We start from the raw sequence: 20565 nt of genomic DNA, 5'->3' as shown, positions 1-20565 counted from the left end.
AATGGCATTAGTAAAAAGTAGTCTTGTTTCTATTGTGTTGTAAAATGCGTGTCAGACTACATAGCCTTAAAAGAAAACTGCCATGGAAGCTGTTTTTAAATCTGATCTGTTCTTTTAACTGCTTGAGGATGTAACAGGAAACAGGTGAACAGGTTTAGCTGAGCCATGGGTGGGAATAAGCCGAGAAAAGGGTGTGTGGGGTGGGAATACTTCAAGCCAGGATGGCTGTAAAATACCTTATGTTATGAAACCATGTCACCCTGGGACAGTGCAGAGCTGAGCTGAGAGAGGAGAATGGCAGGAGAGTAAAGGAAGTTCAAGGTGCACTGAATCATTAGAACCCCTAGAGATATGACTCCTCATCAGTTTATGCTGATCTAAGACATTGCTTCTGGAAAGGGCAGTCTGCCCGCCCTGCAACTCTAGCTTCATCATTTCCTTATTCCTGTCTACTTCTAGTGATCATGAAGTCACAGGGTAAGTTGGATTTTTCTCGTTGGTCTGTCTGAAAACACACTTGCCAAATCCAAGAGTCTGGCAGGTTGCTTCACTCAGTACAGTGATGTGTATGTAGAGCCAACATAATGCAGGAATAGAAGTGCAGGGAAAAATGGGATTATGTCTTTTAGTAGCCATTTAATATGCTAAGTACCTGTTCCTTTAAAAAAAACAAACCCCGAAGGCCAAACTAAACCACTCCACCACCATCCCACAAACCCCCAGCCTTCCCTGTTTAAATTATTCAGCACTCAAATTGCAGTTGGTGGCAGAGAATCTTCTCTGGTTTTTCTTTATATATTTTTTAAACAGGGTGGAAGGATGCCTTTGGAGTTAAGAATGCTGTCTGTAATCTTTTATACAACAAGGTGCTAGTTTCATCTTGCTTACAAATACTTTTATCTTGTAGATTTTTCAAATAAATCCAGTATTATATGTGGCATTGTCAGGTGATGCTGATGAGCATCTGTAAAAATTCTATGAGTAAAACGCTGCATAAGGAAAGAGATTTTATATGTAGGTTGATAATAATATACCATATGTTAAGACTTTTGGTCATAAGAATGATATTTTTTTTGGTATGTCTAATATTGTTGGTAACCGGTGTTGAAACAGCTGCTCTATGTGGCTAAAAATGAGTTAGTGTATTGTTCAGATCTGTGATGCATTTTATGTTGCAAATATAAAATCCATGCTGTTGAATTTCCATTCTGCTATTATTTATAATTCAAATACATCATATATATGTTAAGCTGTGGTTCCAGGCTCTCTAAAACCTGAATTTAAAAAAAAAAAAAAAGGCAAGGTCAAATTAAAGGTGCATGCAGCATCAGCAGCATTTACTGTTATTCTTCTACATCTCAAATTAAGTGTAACACAGTATAAATGAGTGTTCCTTCTACCAAATCACTTCTAACTATTTGAGCCCGGGCTGTCATTTCATGGGGCTGAATTATGTGAACGACAGTGTGCTTTGTACTGTACTCCCAACAGCTGGACCCGGGAAAGCAACAGATTCCTTCGTCTCAGCCCCCTGTTACAGACATGTGCTTTCTTGTTACCTTTTCCGCTGAGCAGGTGTTTAGCTCCTATGTAAGAAGAACTAGCTTCCTCACTCCCTTCAAAGCTTTACAGACAACTTCCTCAAAAATTTTCACGGAAGTTTCTCTTTTGTAGCCCCAGCTAGAAAATTGTAGAACTTGTAAAAGATCGTCCAACTGGAAAAGGCACAAAATATTTATCAGCTTCCTGCTAATCTGCAAATACTGCAGACCAACAAATGCCAAAGCTTACCTGTTACAAAGTTTTTTCATTGATAGTGCTTTGGAAGTAATCTTTAACATAGCGATGATGTAATTTCAGTGTTTCAATAAGAGTTTTAAGCATCTCATCAATAATCTTTGCAGCTACTCAATTAGCCATGTAATCTGTAACAGTTTACACACCGAGGACAATAGTCTGAGTTTTCTTCAGTTGATTTCAGGGTCAGGATTACTGTTAGATTTGCTGATTTCTTGATCTTTCTAATACAGTTACAGTGAAAGTAGTCTATGGTCTGTTTTAATGTATACAAGATGAAAGCAAGTTTTCAGGATCACAATCTGTGTTGTGGTGCTGAAAATGGAGTAGTACAATTCAGCTTTTTTTTTAGGATTTCATGGGGAAAAGTGAATCAAGAATTACCATCTAATTGGCATACAACATTAATTCACTAATATGACTTTTTATGACACAATGCATGCCTGTTCCAGTGAGTACTGTTCTGAATGGTAGCCACTTAGCTCTCAAAATTTTGGCAGCAGCTCTAGAAAATCCTGCAAAATAGAATGGCTGTAGGAAGGAAGGCTGCAGTGTGAAGGAAGAGGATCTTGTGCATTGAGAGAAACTACCTCTCAGCTAGTGAGAAAGAAGATGCAGCCACTGAGCATCATAAAAGAATTTGCCGTTTGTAGCATATTACTGTCTTGCAGAATTTTAAGGTGTCATGTCTGTAAAACCATCCTTCCATCCTGCTGTTCAGTAATTTAGCACAGTCTGGAAGAGAGAGAGATGTGGTCTCTACTTGTATAGGCAGAAACAGCTGAGGAGTAGTTACTGGCCCTCTGATACTTTGCTGTCAAAAGTAAAATAAAAATTATTACACATAGAAGCTGTCTGTTTGTTTTGTTGGTCTTTCTGTTTTTTCAGTAGGACCAATGCATTTTAAAAGCATCCAAAAATGTCAGGCATCTCATTTATATGAAAGCAAGATGCCCCCAAATATTTTGCAGTTGAACATCAGATTAAAATTTTCCTGATACTTGACAGCAAACTAAATAGCAAAAGATATGAAAGATGATCTGGTAAATATTAAGTCAATTAATTTATTAATTTTCTTTCAAATACGAGAGGTATTAAAGAAATAGCAACAGTAATGTTTCTGAAATATATTAATTTCTTGATCCATCTGTTAAAGTGTGTCAATGTACTTTAAATTTTATTTATCTGTGCTTATTTCCTTACTGAAGAAAAGGATATAAAATATCATCTGAGTTGTTTAGGATAGTTCCTTGTTTAGTGACTAGAGGTACTTTGGAGACAAGCTGGCTATAATTAGAGATTTAAGTGTTGGTGCCTTCCTATAGTGTTACTCAAGTTGTAGTTGCAGTTGTAAAAAAAAAATATGTCTTGACCTTGGATTTTTTCTTAAACTATTGTTGCCTCACCTTTTACAAGTCGCTCACAGTGGTCATATTGCTTCTGTCAGTCATAAGGAATTTTCAGGTAATTTTTGTTGTGCTTTTTAGATGATCCACAGTAGATTCTTTAGAGCTTTGTGGGGTCTTTAGAAGCACTGAGCCTGGCAGATGAAGATAAAGAGCTTACGTGATGTGATACCTTGTAGGAAGCCACTGTAGAAAGTAGGCTGGCTAGTGGTGCTGCTGGTGTCGTGTGCTTCTGAGGCATGCTCTGTATCAGCCCAGCTTTCTGAAGAGCTGATTGTGGTGTGCCCAGGTACAGTTCAGATACGATGCAAACCACAGTGCTCCAGACTTGCTAAGGCAGCTAGAAACAGTTCTGATGTTGGGAACCAGAGACGTATTTATATCCTAGATTTGAAAATACATAGTTTCATTACAAATCAAATTATGTTTATCAGTGCAACTAATATTTGTTTATTTTGCTACATTTCATAAAGATTAGGTAACTTGTGTTTTACTAAATTATATCCTTAGTTTCAGAAACTCCTCCATAAGTGAATGTTGTGGGTTTTTTTTTCTAAATATTCTTTTTTTTCATAACACCATGGCAGAGCTGTAGAAGACATTATGAATAGAAACTGAGCAATGGTTCACAATGAGCAATGTACAATTTTGTTAAGTGGTGTCTCATTTTGCTGTGTTATAAGTGATTTGAACTGTGAGGAAGTGAGAAGCTTAGTCCTGCCAAGAAAACAAAAAAATCCTAAGAGGCTGAGAATGGTTTCTTGTTTATTTGCTTACCTCAAGAAAGCTGGGGTTATGATGGAGTCTAAAAAGACTGAGATAACCCGCAGACTGCAAAATGCGTTTGGTACCTGGCAAAGTGCTTTCATCCACTCTGTGGAGGACAAACCTCCAGACCAGCCTGGCTGTGGATGCTCCACGGAGTAGTTGAGGGCCTGTGTGATCCTGCGGCCTGAAGATGCAGTTGCTTAGTTGGGGTTCCTTCAGACGCTCTGAACCTGGGAAAAAAAGTGACTTATACTGCAACTGCCAGGATGGTGCATTACATGTGAAACTGAGGGTTTATGTTGTGTACTTGATGCAGTAGCAGGAGAACATGGAGATGCTTATAGAAGTCAGGGTCAGTTAGGATAGCCAGAGGTCAGTTAGGAAGTAGAGCACTTCCTTGCTCGTGCAGTAGTCTACCTCATGGGTTCTTACTTCTGCTTTTCAGGAGGGCTCATTGGAGTGAGCTATCACCAGAACCACAGCTTTTTGTTTATTTGTTTTATAGGACGCTCATTTGCCTACTCTATGAGTAGCACTTATGTGGTGTGGATGTTCAAGGTAACAGATTATTGGAATGAAGTAAGAGCTCAGTTAGTACTTGACAGTGCAGAGCTGAGAGGCTCCTTTTATGATGATGTTTCTGAGGCTTATTGAGATCCCACGTTTTCAATATCAGGTGGCTAATGAAGAACTGTTTAATTCGGTTATATTATCTGCCTTGGAAGGCATTCTGTGACTGAGTGGTTCCACTTGCGTTAGCTAGCATTACTTGGATTTTAAAGTTTAAATTTTGTGAAGAAGCTCTGTTTCTCCTGTAAATGGCATTTTGGGAAAGATCAGATGACAGAAGAGGTTTCCTGGCACAAGAGTATAGCAATTTCTGGTTTTCTGTTTGTCTTTGAGGAACTGTTGGAAGGGAGCTGCAAGTGCTGTTTATAAAGATAAGACAATAAGGGAATTAAGTTTGATTGCACCTAAGTGAAGATGTGAATTTAAGAAAAGTGTATTTCTGAGAGAACGCAAGATTGAGCAATTTGTTTATCTAGTGTTGTGTTATTAATACCCTGCAGTCTTTGGACTTCATGGATTTTAGTCTGCTTTAACACTCTACTAATCAAGTTGCTTTTCCCCACCCTTGAATTTGAGGTGTAAGATAATAAATCCCCTTCCTTTGGTAGGCATCTTGGTAAGCACATACAGAAGTGGTGAGGAGTACTAGACACTGCTACGATATGTTATACTCAGCCACTATCTGTTATGAAAATAGTCTGCTAATATTCACTTTACAGTTTCAGCATTTATTTTGCATGTGCCTAAGAGGTCTTACCCCAGTTTTATCTCAGAAATTGAAAGTCTTAACTGTTACAGCCCATGTCAGTTTATAAAGTGATGATTTTAAAGAAATCTAATTTAGTGGAACTTGCTCATTAAATAATTAAGTAAAAGATGCTATAAGGATTTTGAGGGAGAACAATTCTATCATCTATATTTCAGAATTTGTGGGAATTTTTTAAGGTAACTTTTACTGCTAGATAGCATTCTTCTGGAAAAATCTGATTCCTACACTCTGTTTTGGATATTGTTTGGTTTGTTTGAATGCCCGAACTAGAAGGATCTGAACATGAAATTATTATGCTTTGGAACTGTTGGTAGTGTTATTTTAGCTACGATTAATTTGTAGTTCTGAGAATGAATATTGTTTTACTGTTTTCCCCTTGTCATTCAACAAATAAATTATATGTGCATTTATGCCATCTCTGCATATTTATTTCAGTGCAATGCGTGTATTGTTGTCCAAGTTACCACGACCATGGATTGTTGATGAGAAAAAAGATGATGGTTACACTGCCTTGCATCTGGCAGCTCTCAATAATCATGTGGAAGTGGCTGAACTTCTGGTGCACCAGGTAGGACGCCCTTCTCAGGAGGATTTAAATGTCACACTTCAGTTAACCATCTGATGTGAAAATAGGTTGCTTCTTTACTCCTGCAATTGCAATGCAGAAGCAATGGAGCAGGGAAGGACATGTGGTGAGCTCTAAAGGTCAAACTAGCCTTTGAGATCATTACAGTGGCCTAATGGTGCAGGGGGACTGAAAAATTTGATACCTAGTTTGATTCAACAGATCAACATGTGTGCAGTGAATAATTAAAGCATTTTATCATTTCTGCTCTCACATCTCCAAACTAGTAATCATATTCAGGGTCGTACTCAGTGCCCTAATGGACTGCCTTGCCTGTAGGTGAATTGCTGGGATGATAATGCTCTAATACTTTTAATATCTTTCAGGGCAATGCTAACCTGGATATCCAGAATGTTAACCAGCAAACTGCTCTGCACCTTGCTGTTGAACGACAGCATACACAAATTGTTAGGGTAAGTATTTTATTTGCAATCAGCCATATGGTTAATGGTGCTTGTAGCTGTTAGGACATGGGTACTTCATGAGCATTTAAAAAACAATTTAACAAGATGTAGCTATTGAATGTTTCTATGATTAATTTTGATCAGTTTAGAAGCCTGACAATTTGCACGGAAGGTCAGTCAGCAATAGGAAGGGCATTTCAGGAATGCTAAATTTTTGTATATGTACATTATGGTTTCCTCTGTGCGGTTGCCAATTCCAACATCCCTCCTTGCTCAGTAAGGGAGAATGTGTTCCTTTGTTGCTTGTCTGAGTCTTGTAGTGCTGTGATGGGACATTAAAATAGCATTTTTATGCCTCTTACTATATGAGGAATTATTCTTGCTCATAGCTTTTGTAAATTGTAACTAAGTGAAACATCTTTCATGAGTTTAGGTACTTTTCAGTCTTCTGAGTCTGTAACTTTCCCTGTTCTTAGCTTGGGAGCTATAAGCAGTAACAGAAGTACCTTACTGGTGAAAGTAGTGCTATTTCTGTTTTTTGCTTGCACAGTTGCAAAAGTTAATACTTCACAAAACTTTGTTACTGGCAAAGGAAACAGCTTGCCTGTTCTGGCCTGTGCGCACTGTCCATATGGAGCCCATGTGACTTGAGCATTTAGATTGCTAACGTGAGCTGTTGAGGCTCATGGAGAACACTCACTGCTGTGGGAGATGTTCACTACGAGTGAATACATCAACTTGGCCTTGACCCTCTGCATATTTTTTTAAAATTTGCCTTTGTAGAGTGAGAGTAGTTGTATATTAAAAACTGTCTCTTATTCAGGCCTACAGAGACTTGTCCCCCCTACACAGACCTATATCTGCAGTTCTGTTTAATGTTACTTTGCCATAAGGTTTCTCCATCTCCAAGGGTTGATGGATGTGATTCCATTAGAGTGAACCATGTGCCCTATATCTGGAACTGCTTGCTACCAAAAGAATGGTTTCCTAGAGTCAGTGTCACTTGCATCCTGCATGCTTATTCGGCAGCTATATTTGGTGGGCTCTCATCCCCTTCTGGAACTGACACGGTACCTGGGAATACAATACTAATGTAGCAGATGAGCAGGAAGGCAGGCATGTAGAAGAACTACTATGTGTATTGGACTGATAATATAATAATATACGAGAATGTTTAAGTGAATGACCCTGTGGAGTGTCCGTACTTCAGAGCTGGATTAACTTTGAGAAGTCCTAAAATAACTCATGCAGCCATGCAAAGAACATGTTGGCTCTGTATTTCAAAAATAATTCCTATTGGGTACCTTCCAGGGCTGGGCTGTACTCTCAGGCATCTGTGGAATAGTGGTCAAAGGTAGAAGGGTTTTTAAAAGCCCTCCTGCCATGACAAAGGGGGGTGGTTTGCTTTTTATTTTAAACTTTTTTTTTTTTTTAACTTCTGCAAAGGCTTTGAATTTCCATGGTAGCCAGCGATTCCAGGTTGCTCTGAAAAGAGTTCTCTTACAAATTTTCTTCCAAGAGAAACTCTTAAGCAGTAAATAGCTAGTGGCAGACACAAGATAGGAATATGAGAAATTAAAACTGAGACAGAGTAAGTCAGTTTAGAGAGTGAAAGAGGTTAGGACGAGACTGTGGTAACTATTGGCTGATTTTTCTTGGTTTCACTGATGGAAGAAAATATTGGGGAAAGTGGTAAGCTGCAGTCAATTACAGACAAGTGTTTCCTTGAAGATTAAGTTCTGAATTCCTTTTAGGTTTTTCTAGAGTCTGAGATTCTTTGGTTCTGAGAGGCTGAAATCCTTGCAAGCATGCAGGTTCTGAAGAGGGAGATCCTTCATATGTGTTCCTGTTTCAAGGCTATGCCTTTTATCTCTGCTACTAATCTGATTTTTTCAGAGTAACAAAAGCTCAAAACTAAAGTTGCAACCTCAGCTGCTATCTACAGATTTCAGAATGGTGACAGTGACAGGGCTTAATTTTTAGGGGCAATTGTTATTAATCAGCATGTGTTGATTTGTTTTGTTTAACAGTATATTTAGGCAAGTTCTGGTGTGTTGAATTATGGGAGGGCTGTATGCAAAGGCAATATGAATAGGAGGGCCCGTGCTGCCTTGCGTTTCCTTTCATGTCATGTGACCTGGAACGTGTGCCTAAAATTAGACTTAAAGACAGGTCTTACGGTTCATTACTTTCCAAAGTGTTCTGAGATAGTATTTAATAGTGTCAGTGGTTTTTATGTCTTCTGCTGAGTAGGGATAAACCTAAGTACGTGCTTAACTACTTTGCTGATGGGAGAATACTGTAAATGAAGTTGTAAAGTTTAGCATGGTGTAAAAGTGATGGGTTTTTAGGTCATTGAAACCTATTAGTGAAGAATATATGCGTATCTAAAGTATTGCCTGCTTGTTCTGTTTCTGCTTTATTGCTGTAATATGTTAAATTGTTTGTAGGCTAACTTGCAAGAAGTAAAGGTTTTGGACAGTAGAAAGAATCCTCTAAAATAGCATCTCTTGTAGCACTTCCTTAAGAGCACAGGTAAGCATTAGGTTTCTGCTGAAATAAGCTTGATATTTTAAAGAGATCAGTTGAGGACTGAGCTCCAAGTATGGAAAATAAATTTAAATAAATTCAACTGTGAATTGTAGCAAGATAAAAGAGCAACCCTTTTGAACCTCCTAGACCATCATAAACCATAGTTTCATTGAAACTAGTTTTGAAAGGAATAACTTTTGAGTTATAAATTGGGTTCTCTCTCTCTTTTCAGCTCTTAGTCCGTGCAGGTGCTAAGCTGGATATTCAGGATAAAGATGGGGATACTCCCCTGCATGAAGCCCTGAGACACCACACCCTGTCACAGCTTCGCCAACTCCAAGACATGCAAGATGTGGGCAAGGTAGATAGTGCTTGGGAGCCATCAAAGAACACAGTAAATAAAATGCATTTATTTATTCTTTTTTTTTTTTCCTGTATGTTTGTCTCTTTATTTGTCTAGTTTGTCTAGTTCTGTACTGTTTAACTGGTTTTTGGCAGCATAAGTTTACGTAGATACTCTGCATTAGGCTGCAGTGTAGGCAGAAATCATATTGTTACATGTGGCTCTTCACATGTAGTCATTGTCTTGGTTAAAGAAAAATACGGATTATTTAGTTCAAAATATTTCTACAAATCTGTCTTCTGTAGTGAGTATGTATGGCTGCCAAAAAATCAAAAGTAACTTTTTAGGAAAGAGAAATAAACAGTATTACAGTGCAGAATAAGACAGAAATTGTTTTCTGTGATTCAACATCTTGCATGTCTTTGTAGCTTTTAGTTTTTCAGCTGCTTTTATAACCTTATGAAAGTTTATTCTGTTAGAACAAGGCTTTCTTAATCTTTGTATGTTTATTGTTATGTATCTTTTCTGACAGAGTTCATTTCAGAAATTGTGCTGTAGTAAGGAAATAGTCAAAGAAACTCCAGGTAATAAAGGTCAAAATGTTTTCTTGAAAAAGGAAACGCTCATACCCAAGAAGCTGTGTGAACACCAGGTGTATAGATGAAATAGATGAAGTTTATAGTTTTGCTGCTAGGCAAAGGAGAAATAAAATTCTGGAGTGAGTGGGATTGAGAAATGCAAACAAAATTCTTTCTTTAAATATTAAAGATGCACAACATAACAGTGGATCAGATTAGCTGAATCATTAGTTACCAGTGTCATAATATTTTCTCTAATTTTAACTGTGGGTCAGAAGTCTTGCATTTCCCTCAAGAAAACCCCACCAAATTTATTAAAAAGCTTTTGTTCACAACAGTAATTCCACTGTACAGCAAATGTTTTTCAAACTGGTTACTTAATTTCACTGAAATACACTGGAATAAACTTCAAAAAGAGATTTAAAATATGACTGGCATATGTAAGAAATTGCTTGTGTCCTTTTATGTGAGAGGAAGAAAGCAATTATAGCTTAGTTGTTTCCATGATCTGAAATGGACGCTGTGAGAGACGGACAGAATACTTGGTGTGCATGTATTTAATTGTGAAACAAATGAATGGGAGATAAATGCTCTTTATCCAATTCAGCATTTCGTAAATGGGTTTCTCTGGCCATCTATTAGTGGCATCCACAATGAAACTAGGTTTGTTGTGTTTTGCGTTTTTTAATGGAAGAAATGGATTTTGTGTTTCAAAGAGTAAGTTTTACTTCTAGTTTCATTTGAGCTGTATCTAGTTTGTTTATCTGCAGAGAAAATTTTTGCCTAACTAACAAATTTAGGAGGTTTAAGTGGTGTGGAGAACATACGTGCCCTCAGAGAACAGGTGAAAGCTTGCTTATTTTAATTTTATGTGGCAGCAACATAAGATGTGGCAGAAATATAAAAGATGGAGTCAAACCTGGCTAAAATATATCTGAAAACTCTTTAAGATGGCCAGCAGGTCAAACTATCTTGAAAACGTTATGTAGAAAATAGTGAGAACAATATTTGTACCTATCTACCTTTATTCAAATAAAGGTAATGTAAAAACGCTATAAACTAGATTTTACCAGTAAACAGGTTTACTAGTAGGCCACCTTTAGCCCAAAATCTTATGTAAAAAAAAAAAAAAAAGACACTATAGACACTATCTAGGCTGCTAAAATATACGCAGGCATCTGGACCTTTAAACCTATCCAGGGACTCATTTGTAATTTCTCTGTGTAGAATTGCAAATACAGGTGATGGATAGTAGAGAATAAATAGGATTAATCATTTAGTCTGTAAAACAGTGAGACTTTCTTTTTGTGAATATGATGACTTAAATTGATGGAATCTGTATTTTTCAGATTAATATTTATTAATTCCTTTAAAGATTGGGGAGTCATGTCAGATTCCTTTAGTCTATGTGATAGCAAATCTGATACATACATTTTTAGGATTTAGAGCTAATTTTTGCTTGGCTGAATTTTAATTAACTTTGGACTACTGTCCTGAAGATACCAACCTACTGAGCCCCCCTGGGTGCCTCTTCAACAAATAATGACTTTTTTCCCAGTTGAACAAACTGAAAAAGAAGAAAAATTTCACTTGCAGGGTTTTAGATGTTTTTCGTATTTGATAAAGGAACTTCTTTGAGATTTTTACCATTTGTTACTTTCTGCTTTGAGCACGGTTTAAAATATGAAACAAACTTTTTACTCATATTGTGAACTTATTTCATAAGTGGAATTATATGAAATGAGTTCTTTAGCATTGATTTTCATTAGTTCCTTCTGAATGTCAACAGTAAGATGTGACAACGAAAACATTTGTTGTCAGGTCTCTTCATCTGGTTTTTGATAAGATTATTTAATATGCTTCTAGTGAACAATCTTGACAGTACACAAAGCCCTACACATTTTAGGTATCAATCTGAAAAGCATTTCTGTGTTCAAGTGCTATTAGCGAGAACCCCATTTCTTTAAATAATTATGAAAACCCCATTTCTTTAAATAATTATGAAGTTTTTCATCCAGCACACATTGTGATGATTGTACAGCTTGGAGGAGGAGAAATCTTCTGAAGTACAGTCCCCACCACAACAATAAAAGTAATTTCAGTTGCCCTGTTACAGATGCATTGCTCCTTGATATAGGGTACTTTTTTCTAAATAAATGGTGTATTCCTCAGGCTCATTTAGTGTAATTTATTTTAACATAGCTACCTTTCAGACCTGTGAAATGCTTTTAAGATTCAAATGATGCTGCTGCCCAAATCCTAAATTGAACTAAAGAAACTCTAATGGAAGTCAGTTAGGTGTTCACAGCTTCAAAGATAGCTCAGTAGTTAACGGTTACTTAGATGATATTTATACTGTTTGTGAGGATTACACTGAGTCTTCTCCCTTGCATTTGAACTGTCTGGGACTGGCTTGTGGTGATGCATCTCAGGGCTAGCACTCTCCAGAGGAGGCTTGATGCAGCTGTAGCAGGCACTAAAACCTAATGTTTATTTTTGTGCAGGCTTTGTTTGTGGGGGGTTTTTTCATTCTGTATGCCTGAGATGTTGCATACTACCAGAGAAGTGTCATAGGATGCAATATTATCTTGGTGTCTTTAAAGCATACAGCACACAGAGGCATTTTAGGACTCAAGGTTTTCTTGAATAATGTTGATGGCTGTTCCAGGTGGAGGAGCCAGTCTTGGTGTGGTGGTTATCCACACCAAGTGAAGCAACATAGCTGTTGCATTCAGGAGCAGCTCAGAGCCCATGAGGTTCAAGTGTGGATGGTAAGAGAACTCTTGTCCCAGCAAGTAAGAAAGGACTACAGCAAATTGTTTGGTGTAGTCATGCCTTCAGGAAGTCTACTCTACCAACCTCAGGGCAAATCAGCTTTCACTGGGCATTGTGCTACCTTGTCTGAATTACGGACATGGTCCAAGGTACTCGGATTGAAGCTAGATAAAATTTCTACTTCACTTCAGCCAATGCTGTAATTGAGGTGCGGAAAAATTATCTGAATTTATGAATAAAAGTGTTTTGTGTTCTGAACACCACAAAACAACTTCTCTCCATAACTTACTGGTTTTCCTTGTATGAAGTCTTTCAAGCTGTACTGTTCTTACTTGATTGTAGGGAAGAATGCAGGACCATGAGTATCTGTAAATTCATGAAGTGACTTTCAAGAGTCTTGTAGCACCTCAGTAATACTTACTGATGTAAGTATTCCTAACAAACAAGTATAGACTGAGGTTTAAAAAAATTGCTTCCTTAGGAAACTGAGTGGCTTTATGGTAAGAAGGATAATCTTGCAGTTATCAAGGCAGGGTAAAGACTTCTAATACATTCTTTAAGTGCTGCAAGACATGGACCCAAACCAAGCCTTTTTCTTCACAAGTCAACCCTGAGAGATGGGGGAAATAACTAGAAGGGTTTTGAAAACTGCTTTCTTTGTAGTTCAGACTTCAAGATATGCAGCCTTTGGGGCTGCAGTGACAGGTATTTTAAATTTATTCCTGTATGCTATTGTATCTAAAATAGCACATCTAGTTCTTTAAATACAAAATGGTTGTTAATCCAACCAAAATTACTTAATTTTTAGGGGTGATACTTGACACCCAGCTTTTAGAAGACCAGCTGCAGGGATAGATCGTGCAAGCTGAACGTGGAGTAGAAAGGTGTTTGTGCAGACTGGACGTGGAATATAAAGATTCACATCAGCCAAGTTGGGCACTTAAATCAGCTAGTGGGAAAGAGGTGCATACGAAATCCTGCCTCTGTCCTAGTGTCGAAGCTCTTGTAATTCTGGAATTCAGCACTTCAACTCCTTGAATTGGAGCTGTCTCAGCTGTGCCAAAGCTGTTCCTTTGAATATAGTCTAGTGTAGTTTGCTGAGGGGTTCTTAGTGGTACCAGCAGTTTCATGTTATATGTGGTCTGCTTTATACGTATGCATTTTATCTGATCAAGCTGTAATACAAAAAGATGATGGAGCAGGCCCAGAATGCTCTGAATTAGGTGAATACTCTCCTTGCTGGGCCATGGTAGTGACCCTTCTTTCTTAATTTTTCTAGCTGGCTCTGTGAATCATGCAGAAAAGGAACACTAATATGGAAATACAGTAATCGTAAAAGGGCAAAGGAGCATTAAGTGATTAGGACAGGAGGATAGGTATGTGAATTTAAATCACTTCAGGCTAAGAAGCAACTGAAATCACGTCTTTCTTGGGCAGATGCTTTACTCACTAGGCTAAAAGTAAGTGTACATTCATTTCTCTGCCCAACTATGTTTTCAGTCCAAGTGTGGTGGTGGTAGCATTTTGTCTGAACTCATCAATTTCATGATACTTTGAGTGTATTCTGAATATACTCACTGGGACTTTGCTGTTTTCAGTGCTTATATAGGAGGACAGCCACTTCGCAAGTGAGTGTAGGTGTTCAAGCAGCCATACAATTGTCTTGATTTCAGCTCTAGAGATGCATCCTTGGGCTTACAGATGTATATGTATGTGTGCTTATGTGCATGTGTGCGTGTCAAGTAGTCTTCCTTTAGCCAGACTAACTGTTTAGAGAGTCTCTCAAGTTGCTTACGTATTTGTTTTCTTTCAGTTAATAATGGGACTTGGCACTCAGGGAGCAGAGAAGAAGAGTGCAGCATCTATTGCCTGCTTCCTGGCAGCCAATGGAGCTGACCTCAGCATTCGTAATAAGAAGGGTCAGTCTCCTCTCGATCTCTGCCCTGATCCTAGTCTCTGCAAAGCATTGGCTAAATGTCACAAAGAAAAAGTCAGGTTTGTATATTCGTAAGATACACAGTTTCCAAATCTCTGCATTCTATAGATTGTATTTAAATAAATATAGATGTATTTAAAGCATTGTGCCTTTATTAGCAATACTGTTAAAACAGACAAACTTCTTCCTGACTTTCAATTCTTTATATTCTGTGGTATGTTGAATGCTATTTACAAATACATTAGTTGAAACTTACACAGTCTTACAGGAATTTCATATATGTTAATATGGGAGAGAGGAGAACGGGAAGGCGGCAACATGAAGGTGGAAGCTCGTAGAACTTCAAACCATCCCAGAAAAGATGGTGGAGGGAAATCACTGAAAGAATAACTAAGCACTGGGACAAGTTGCCCAAGGAGGTTGTGAAATCTCTGCCTATGCAAGTTTTGAAAATTGGAATGGACAAATCCTAGTATAACCTGGTGTGAGTTTGGTGTTGACCCTGCTTTGAGCGGGTGACCTCCTGAGACCTGTCAACCTGAGTGAATGTATGGTTCCGTAAAAAGAGGAGGTTGCAGGCCTGATGTCTCAGAAGCACTTCCCTAGGAGTGATGATTTCACTGAAATACCATGTTATCGAGTGCATGCAGTATGAGAAGTCTCAGCTTGCTACTTGTCCTAGTTGTGTTCCCACCATTGATTTACATGGTTCTCATCCTTAATTCCTGTATGGAAATCAAAAATGTACTTTCAAAATATTACAAAGAGACCCTGTTTTTGTTGATGCTGCCCTGGTGTGTAAGGTGCTTATTTTCTTCAGAGTCTTTGTCTCTGTCCATTTGTCTTGGCCTCATCCCTGTGGCAGTTCTTTCTCACCACCTTTTATGGGCTTCTGAGGGTTGTAGAGGTTGGGTTCAACACACGCTCCCTCTGCTGGGTGAGCAGAGCATAGGACAAAGATTGAAGGCAAATTCTCTGTGAGAGTTCGGGGGTTCTTTTACAAGCCTGCCACTTGCTAAGTATTGGAAGTATATTCAAGATTAAGGCGTTAAGCTGTGCAGTTCTGAATCTGTAGGGTGTATCTCATTAATAAGTAAGCTCTCAGGATGGGAAGGAAGGGTTTTTTACGTTCATGAGATGCTATTCGAACTTAGATGGCCTGTTTCTGTACAATGTCTTTTCTGAGCATGAAACCTTGCACTCTGGTGTCAGCTGTACATTTGGGTAAATGTAGTTCGGATTGTTTTATGATGATACACTGACGTTTTAATGCATAGGAGTATATAGATAAAGAGCCAATTGATGTGTATTTTAAATTAATAATTTCAAGGTTTCTTAAAAGTAAGTTTGACTGCAGGGTTTCTTTGTAGTGGTCAGGTTGGTTCCCGAAGTCCATCTATGATCAACAATGATTCTGAAACCTTAGAAGAATGTATGGTGTGTTCAGACATGAAGAGAGATACTCTGTTTGGCCCATGTGGACACATTGCCACGTGTTCTCTGTGCTCACCACGGGTGAAAAAATGCCTCATCTGTAAAGAACAAGTTCAGTCTAGGACAAAGGTAAAAAGTTCCAAAGTTTATTGGTTCTCTTTCTATTTTTAATGGAAAATTAAAAAAAGAATTCAAGGAAGAGTGTAGCGCATATTAAATGGTATTTTGCCTTACAAGGGTCTCACTGGATGGAATTAATTTTGTATCATAATGATATCTTGTCCCAACATTGCATGTGACTCTTCTGTTTGTCTGTACTCATGTCCTACTTGCCTCTCGTTTTTTCCCCATGTTGCAGTGTCCTTATTGTTCAGGTCCTCAGAGTTCCTAATACACTAACCGGACACTTTATTTAAATAGATCTATTCCTCCCCCAGCCATGGTATTTTTTTTTTCCATGTTAAGATAAATTGCTGCTTTTCCTGAAGTATAATTTCCTTCAGTAATATTCAGTTCTTCTGAGTTCTTTTATTCCTTAGGGCTGCTTGTAAAGACAATTTGTCTGTAAACTGAGTTAGTTAATACGTGTTTATTTTTGAAGTTAATAATTACTTTTAGCTTTCACCTTCTGTTACTTTAGAATAATGAATTTCATTATGCTGTCTTTCTCCTTCAGATATCCAGTTGTGCCCTGTTTTGGGGACCTAATCCCAATAGGGTTCTCAGGTTTCTCAAATGGTTAATCCCAAGTGTTTGTAACTATATGGGTGCATCCCTGTTGCTTTTCCATTTGAATATTCCTTTATTCCCCATAATCACCAAGTTTTGACCCTCTTTTGCTTTTTGGCTGTTTAAAAACAAAACAAACAATCTGATGTTCCACACACAGGTTTTCTGATCTGTAAAAAACCCACTCTATTCTTTTTATGTTTTTCCAAACAGATTTTACTGGTCCGCTTCTGTGGTGTTTTTTTTCTCTGCCTTGAGGTGTATTACAGGAGTTGTTAATATGATTTTGTACTGTTTTTACTGTTCACTCTCTTATTTTTACTACTTATACCATTCACTATTCTTCCATGCATATTTTCAAAGGCTAAATGTTAACAGTGTGACCTCCTTTTCTCTAGACTTTCTTTCTAGTCAGTGGAAAGGTTCTGCCACTGAGTGATTCAGGGCAGCAAAGTAAGTCTTCTATTTCCGCTTACCTATCTAAAGAAGCTGGTTTATGGAAATCGGCTTTTCCAGGTGAAAGCAAACCTTTGTGGATTTCTTTTGATCCTTTGATTTCTTTTGCTAAGTTAGATTGAAAGAGTGAAATATCTGTTCAATATGTCTCTCATACTCTTCTAGATAAAAACTTATGGTAATATCTGCAAGGCTAAGAAATGAATGAACCTGAACAACAGTTCTATGAACTGGAAGAGGTAGTGCAGGCCAGTATGAATGGAGTGGTATGTGGTGTCTATGGTCACACTATATATACAGTTCATCACATGAAAGAGCTTGAGAAGCCCTAACCCAGAATATTAAAACAGATTACTATAAAAGTCTCTTATAAGTGAATTTAAATATATATGGTGGAACAAAGGAGAAAAGAATAAAGAAAAAGAAACAGATACTGTCTTAGCTGCTTCTGTGCCTATCAGTGTACTCAACGTATAAATATTGCCAGCAAATATATGTCCTTAGAAGTCAGAGTGACAACTCTTAGATTGCATTTTGCAGTGCTGAATTAGTTAAAATAACACTAGATGGAGCTTCTTAAAGTCCACATGCCTTGCCAAGAGAGTGTAAAAGCAAATTAATGTAGAGAGCAGGAGATAAACTTTTCTCATATGTGTGTTCATTCTTTACAGATTGAAGAATGTGTAGTATGTTCAGACAAAAAGGCAGCAGTGCTTTTCCAGCCTTGTGGTCATATGTGTGCGTGTGAGAGTAAGTAAACTTGACAGGAAGTTCTTTTTGAAGTAGCCTTGAAACAGAACATTTTAAATCAGATTGATAAAAGCTCATTAGTAATCTGACTTCAAGTCCAATTTACTTGATAGTCTGGTGTGATAATCAGAATTATTATTTGGCATTCTGGTAATGAAATAATTGGAGGACAAGCTGGAAATCTTAAAAAATTCAGAAAGGAAGTGCTCTTCCATCTGAATTATTTAGTTGTGAATAGGCTTGCTCAGATTATAGAAGCCTGCTGTACGTTGTTAAAACTTCTGAAGTAATTAGAAGTAATTTTGTTACTTTGTTGCAGGTTTTTTGGGGCATTCAAATGTGCAAATGGTATTTTGAAAGAATATTGTAAATAAATATTTAATATGCTTCATTGCTGATATACAGATTTGCACAAGGGCTATATTTTTCCCTAGAAGACACATCCTATGTCTTTGCAAAGAGCACCAGTTATGGTTCACTCTGATTTATCTCATGTAGCAAAAAAAAGACATAGGAGATGTCCAGAATTTTTTTTTATTTTGAAAATATGTGGATGAGAATGAAGCCATCATCTTGTCACCAGACATTTCAGGGCTTTGTTGAAGGGTCATTTGCCTAGAGAAGAGCAGACTTTGTTGCTGAGGATCTATATAAGAGGGAAGGTAATTGTTCCCTTAAGTAACTGCTTGCTTCATCTCACTGAAGAAGTCTGGTTTCTTCCTCTCTTCTGGCTGAGACACCTGACATTGAATCACTGACTTTACAGTTATCCTGATCTGGCCTCTTTCAGTGTCTGCAGTTGAAAGATGATGAGAGAAGTTTTTTTGATTAGTTTCCCAGGAAGAGGACAGCAGAAAGATTGGTTGCTGTGGTGAAGGATTTCAGCAGTGAAATGCACATTGCCAAGTCTAAGCTGTAACATGGACAGCAAAAGTTTTAACAGATGTAGGTGATTTCTTTCCAGATTATTTTCTGGACATCTTGTTGAAACAGGATGAGAGTGTCTTCAGATTTGTGTAGTTTATAGGACCCACTTTATTGATTCACAGTAACCTTCAGCATTTATGAGACACTAATTTGTCTTTTGTAGAAGAATTACAGCCTCCTTTCTAGAATTATATCAAAAGATACAGATTTACTCTTTTAAGGATAAGGAGCCTCACCTGTTTGCCCATGGACAGTAAGTGAGATCCTTTGTTCTAAAGGAAAAAGGAAGTAGTCAAGATGTTCTTGGAAGTTCTGGTCTCAAATGTCTGTGATTTTACTTTTTTTAACTTCTGTAATTCCTGTGGAATAGTTATCCATTTGCAGTAAGAGGAACCTGCTTGCTTGAAATATGTTAAGATAAACAGAATAGGTTTAAATCCCAAAGAAGACATTGTTTATAGGTGTGGTTTGCAGAAAATTATGTGAAGATGAACACAAGTAGTTATTTGTATTATAGGCATCTATTATGGTATTGCTGTATAATTACTGTGAATAAACAAGCTCATGGATAGGAAAGAAGAAAAATTAAATAGGATACAAAGTTGATTTCTTTCTCTCTTTTTACTCAGATTGTGCAAGCTTGATGAAGAAATGTGTACAGTGTCGGGCAGTGGTTGAGCGAAGAGTGCCTTTCATAATGTGCTGCGGAGGGAAAGGTACAGAAGATACCACTGATGATATTTGTGAGTGACTCCAAAACCATACTCTTTCACATTCCCCCACCAACTTCTTATTCTTTTAAATGACCTAAATCTTTCCTCTCCTTTTTAAAGAAAAATTTAACAAAACCGGTGTTAAGCCAGGTATCAGTTTGCTGTTTGCACTACTTTCTACATTGGCAGCAGGAGATGCAATGGTAGCACCAGTCATGACACTAAAGGATTGCTTCCAGCATCTGAGTAGAAGTTGAAATATATATATGACTACTTGGTCACTTATTAATCTCCTATGAAGAAAAAGCTGACGATTGTCTGTAATTGTGCAAATGAGCAAATTTTTTTTTTTTTTTAACTTCTGGAACTCTCTTGACTGCAAAGGAATGGTAAAGATTTTGCATCTAGGTACAAGCAACTTTCATGACAGATTGTTGAATTTTACATTTCCTGCTTTCACTAGTTTTTAAATTTATTGTGACTTCTCTGAAAAAAATCTGTGAATTATTTTTATTTACTCTGTGTGTGTATGTGTGGTATGCAGTTTTTGAATTGTTTATGTGAATTGAAATTTTAGGTCATTCTTGTTATACTGTTCCTAAATATATAAATATAAGAATAATCCTTAAAATCAGGTTTTTTAATACTCGCACCAGAAATTTAAAATTTGTCATTTGAAATACTTCTAAATTTTTCTGTTTCTTACAGTAACATTGCCTCCTGTATCAGTCAAATACAGGAATATTAATCTGAGCTTGTTCAAATTTTGAACAAACTACCTCCAAGATGTTTGTGTGGGTTTGAACACCGAATAGAATCATCTGTGTAGATAAGTCTTTTCAGTGTGAAAGGATTTGGCTTTATTTTTTACATGTGCAAAAAAATTTACTACAGGAACTTCACTGACAGGTAAGAACTCCGAGAACATTAAGGGACTATGGGCATTTTGAGCATCATTATTGAGGATATACTTGTCAAAGAAGCATTGCCACTAAACTCAAAGTTCTTTGTGAATTGAGCTGCAGTGATAGCAGCCTCACAATCACAGACTCT

General features: G+C 37.4%; 1 protein-coding gene across 1 annotated transcript in view; it reads left to right on the top strand.

Moving 5' to 3' along the window:
- Positions 1-19542, top strand: part of LOC104466598 (E3 ubiquitin-protein ligase MIB1) — a gene marked incomplete at both ends in the record, with an annotated part of 33942 nt that extends 14400 nt beyond the window's left edge. Inside the window, 7 exons of the mRNA XM_010080080.1 lie at positions 5746-5878; positions 6262-6348; positions 9104-9265; positions 14381-14562; positions 15874-16066; positions 17794-17872; positions 19429-19542. Of these exons, the coding sequence (XP_010078382.1) occupies positions 5746-5878; positions 6262-6348; positions 9104-9265; positions 14381-14562; positions 15874-16066; positions 17794-17872; positions 19429-19542 (950 nt within the window). The remainder of the gene's footprint in view (positions 1-5745; positions 5879-6261; positions 6349-9103; positions 9266-14380; positions 14563-15873; positions 16067-17793; positions 17873-19428) is intronic.
- Between the last annotated feature and the right edge of the window lie 1023 nt (positions 19543-20565).

This window comes from Pterocles gutturalis, unplaced genomic scaffold (assembly GCF_000699245.1).
Source record: "Pterocles gutturalis isolate BGI_N339 unplaced genomic scaffold, ASM69924v1 scaffold50699, whole genome shotgun sequence".
In the NCBI taxonomy this organism is placed as follows: Eukaryota; Metazoa; Chordata; class Aves; order Pterocliformes; family Pteroclidae; genus Pterocles; species Pterocles gutturalis.
This window is presented reverse-complemented; position numbering and strand designations above follow the sequence as displayed.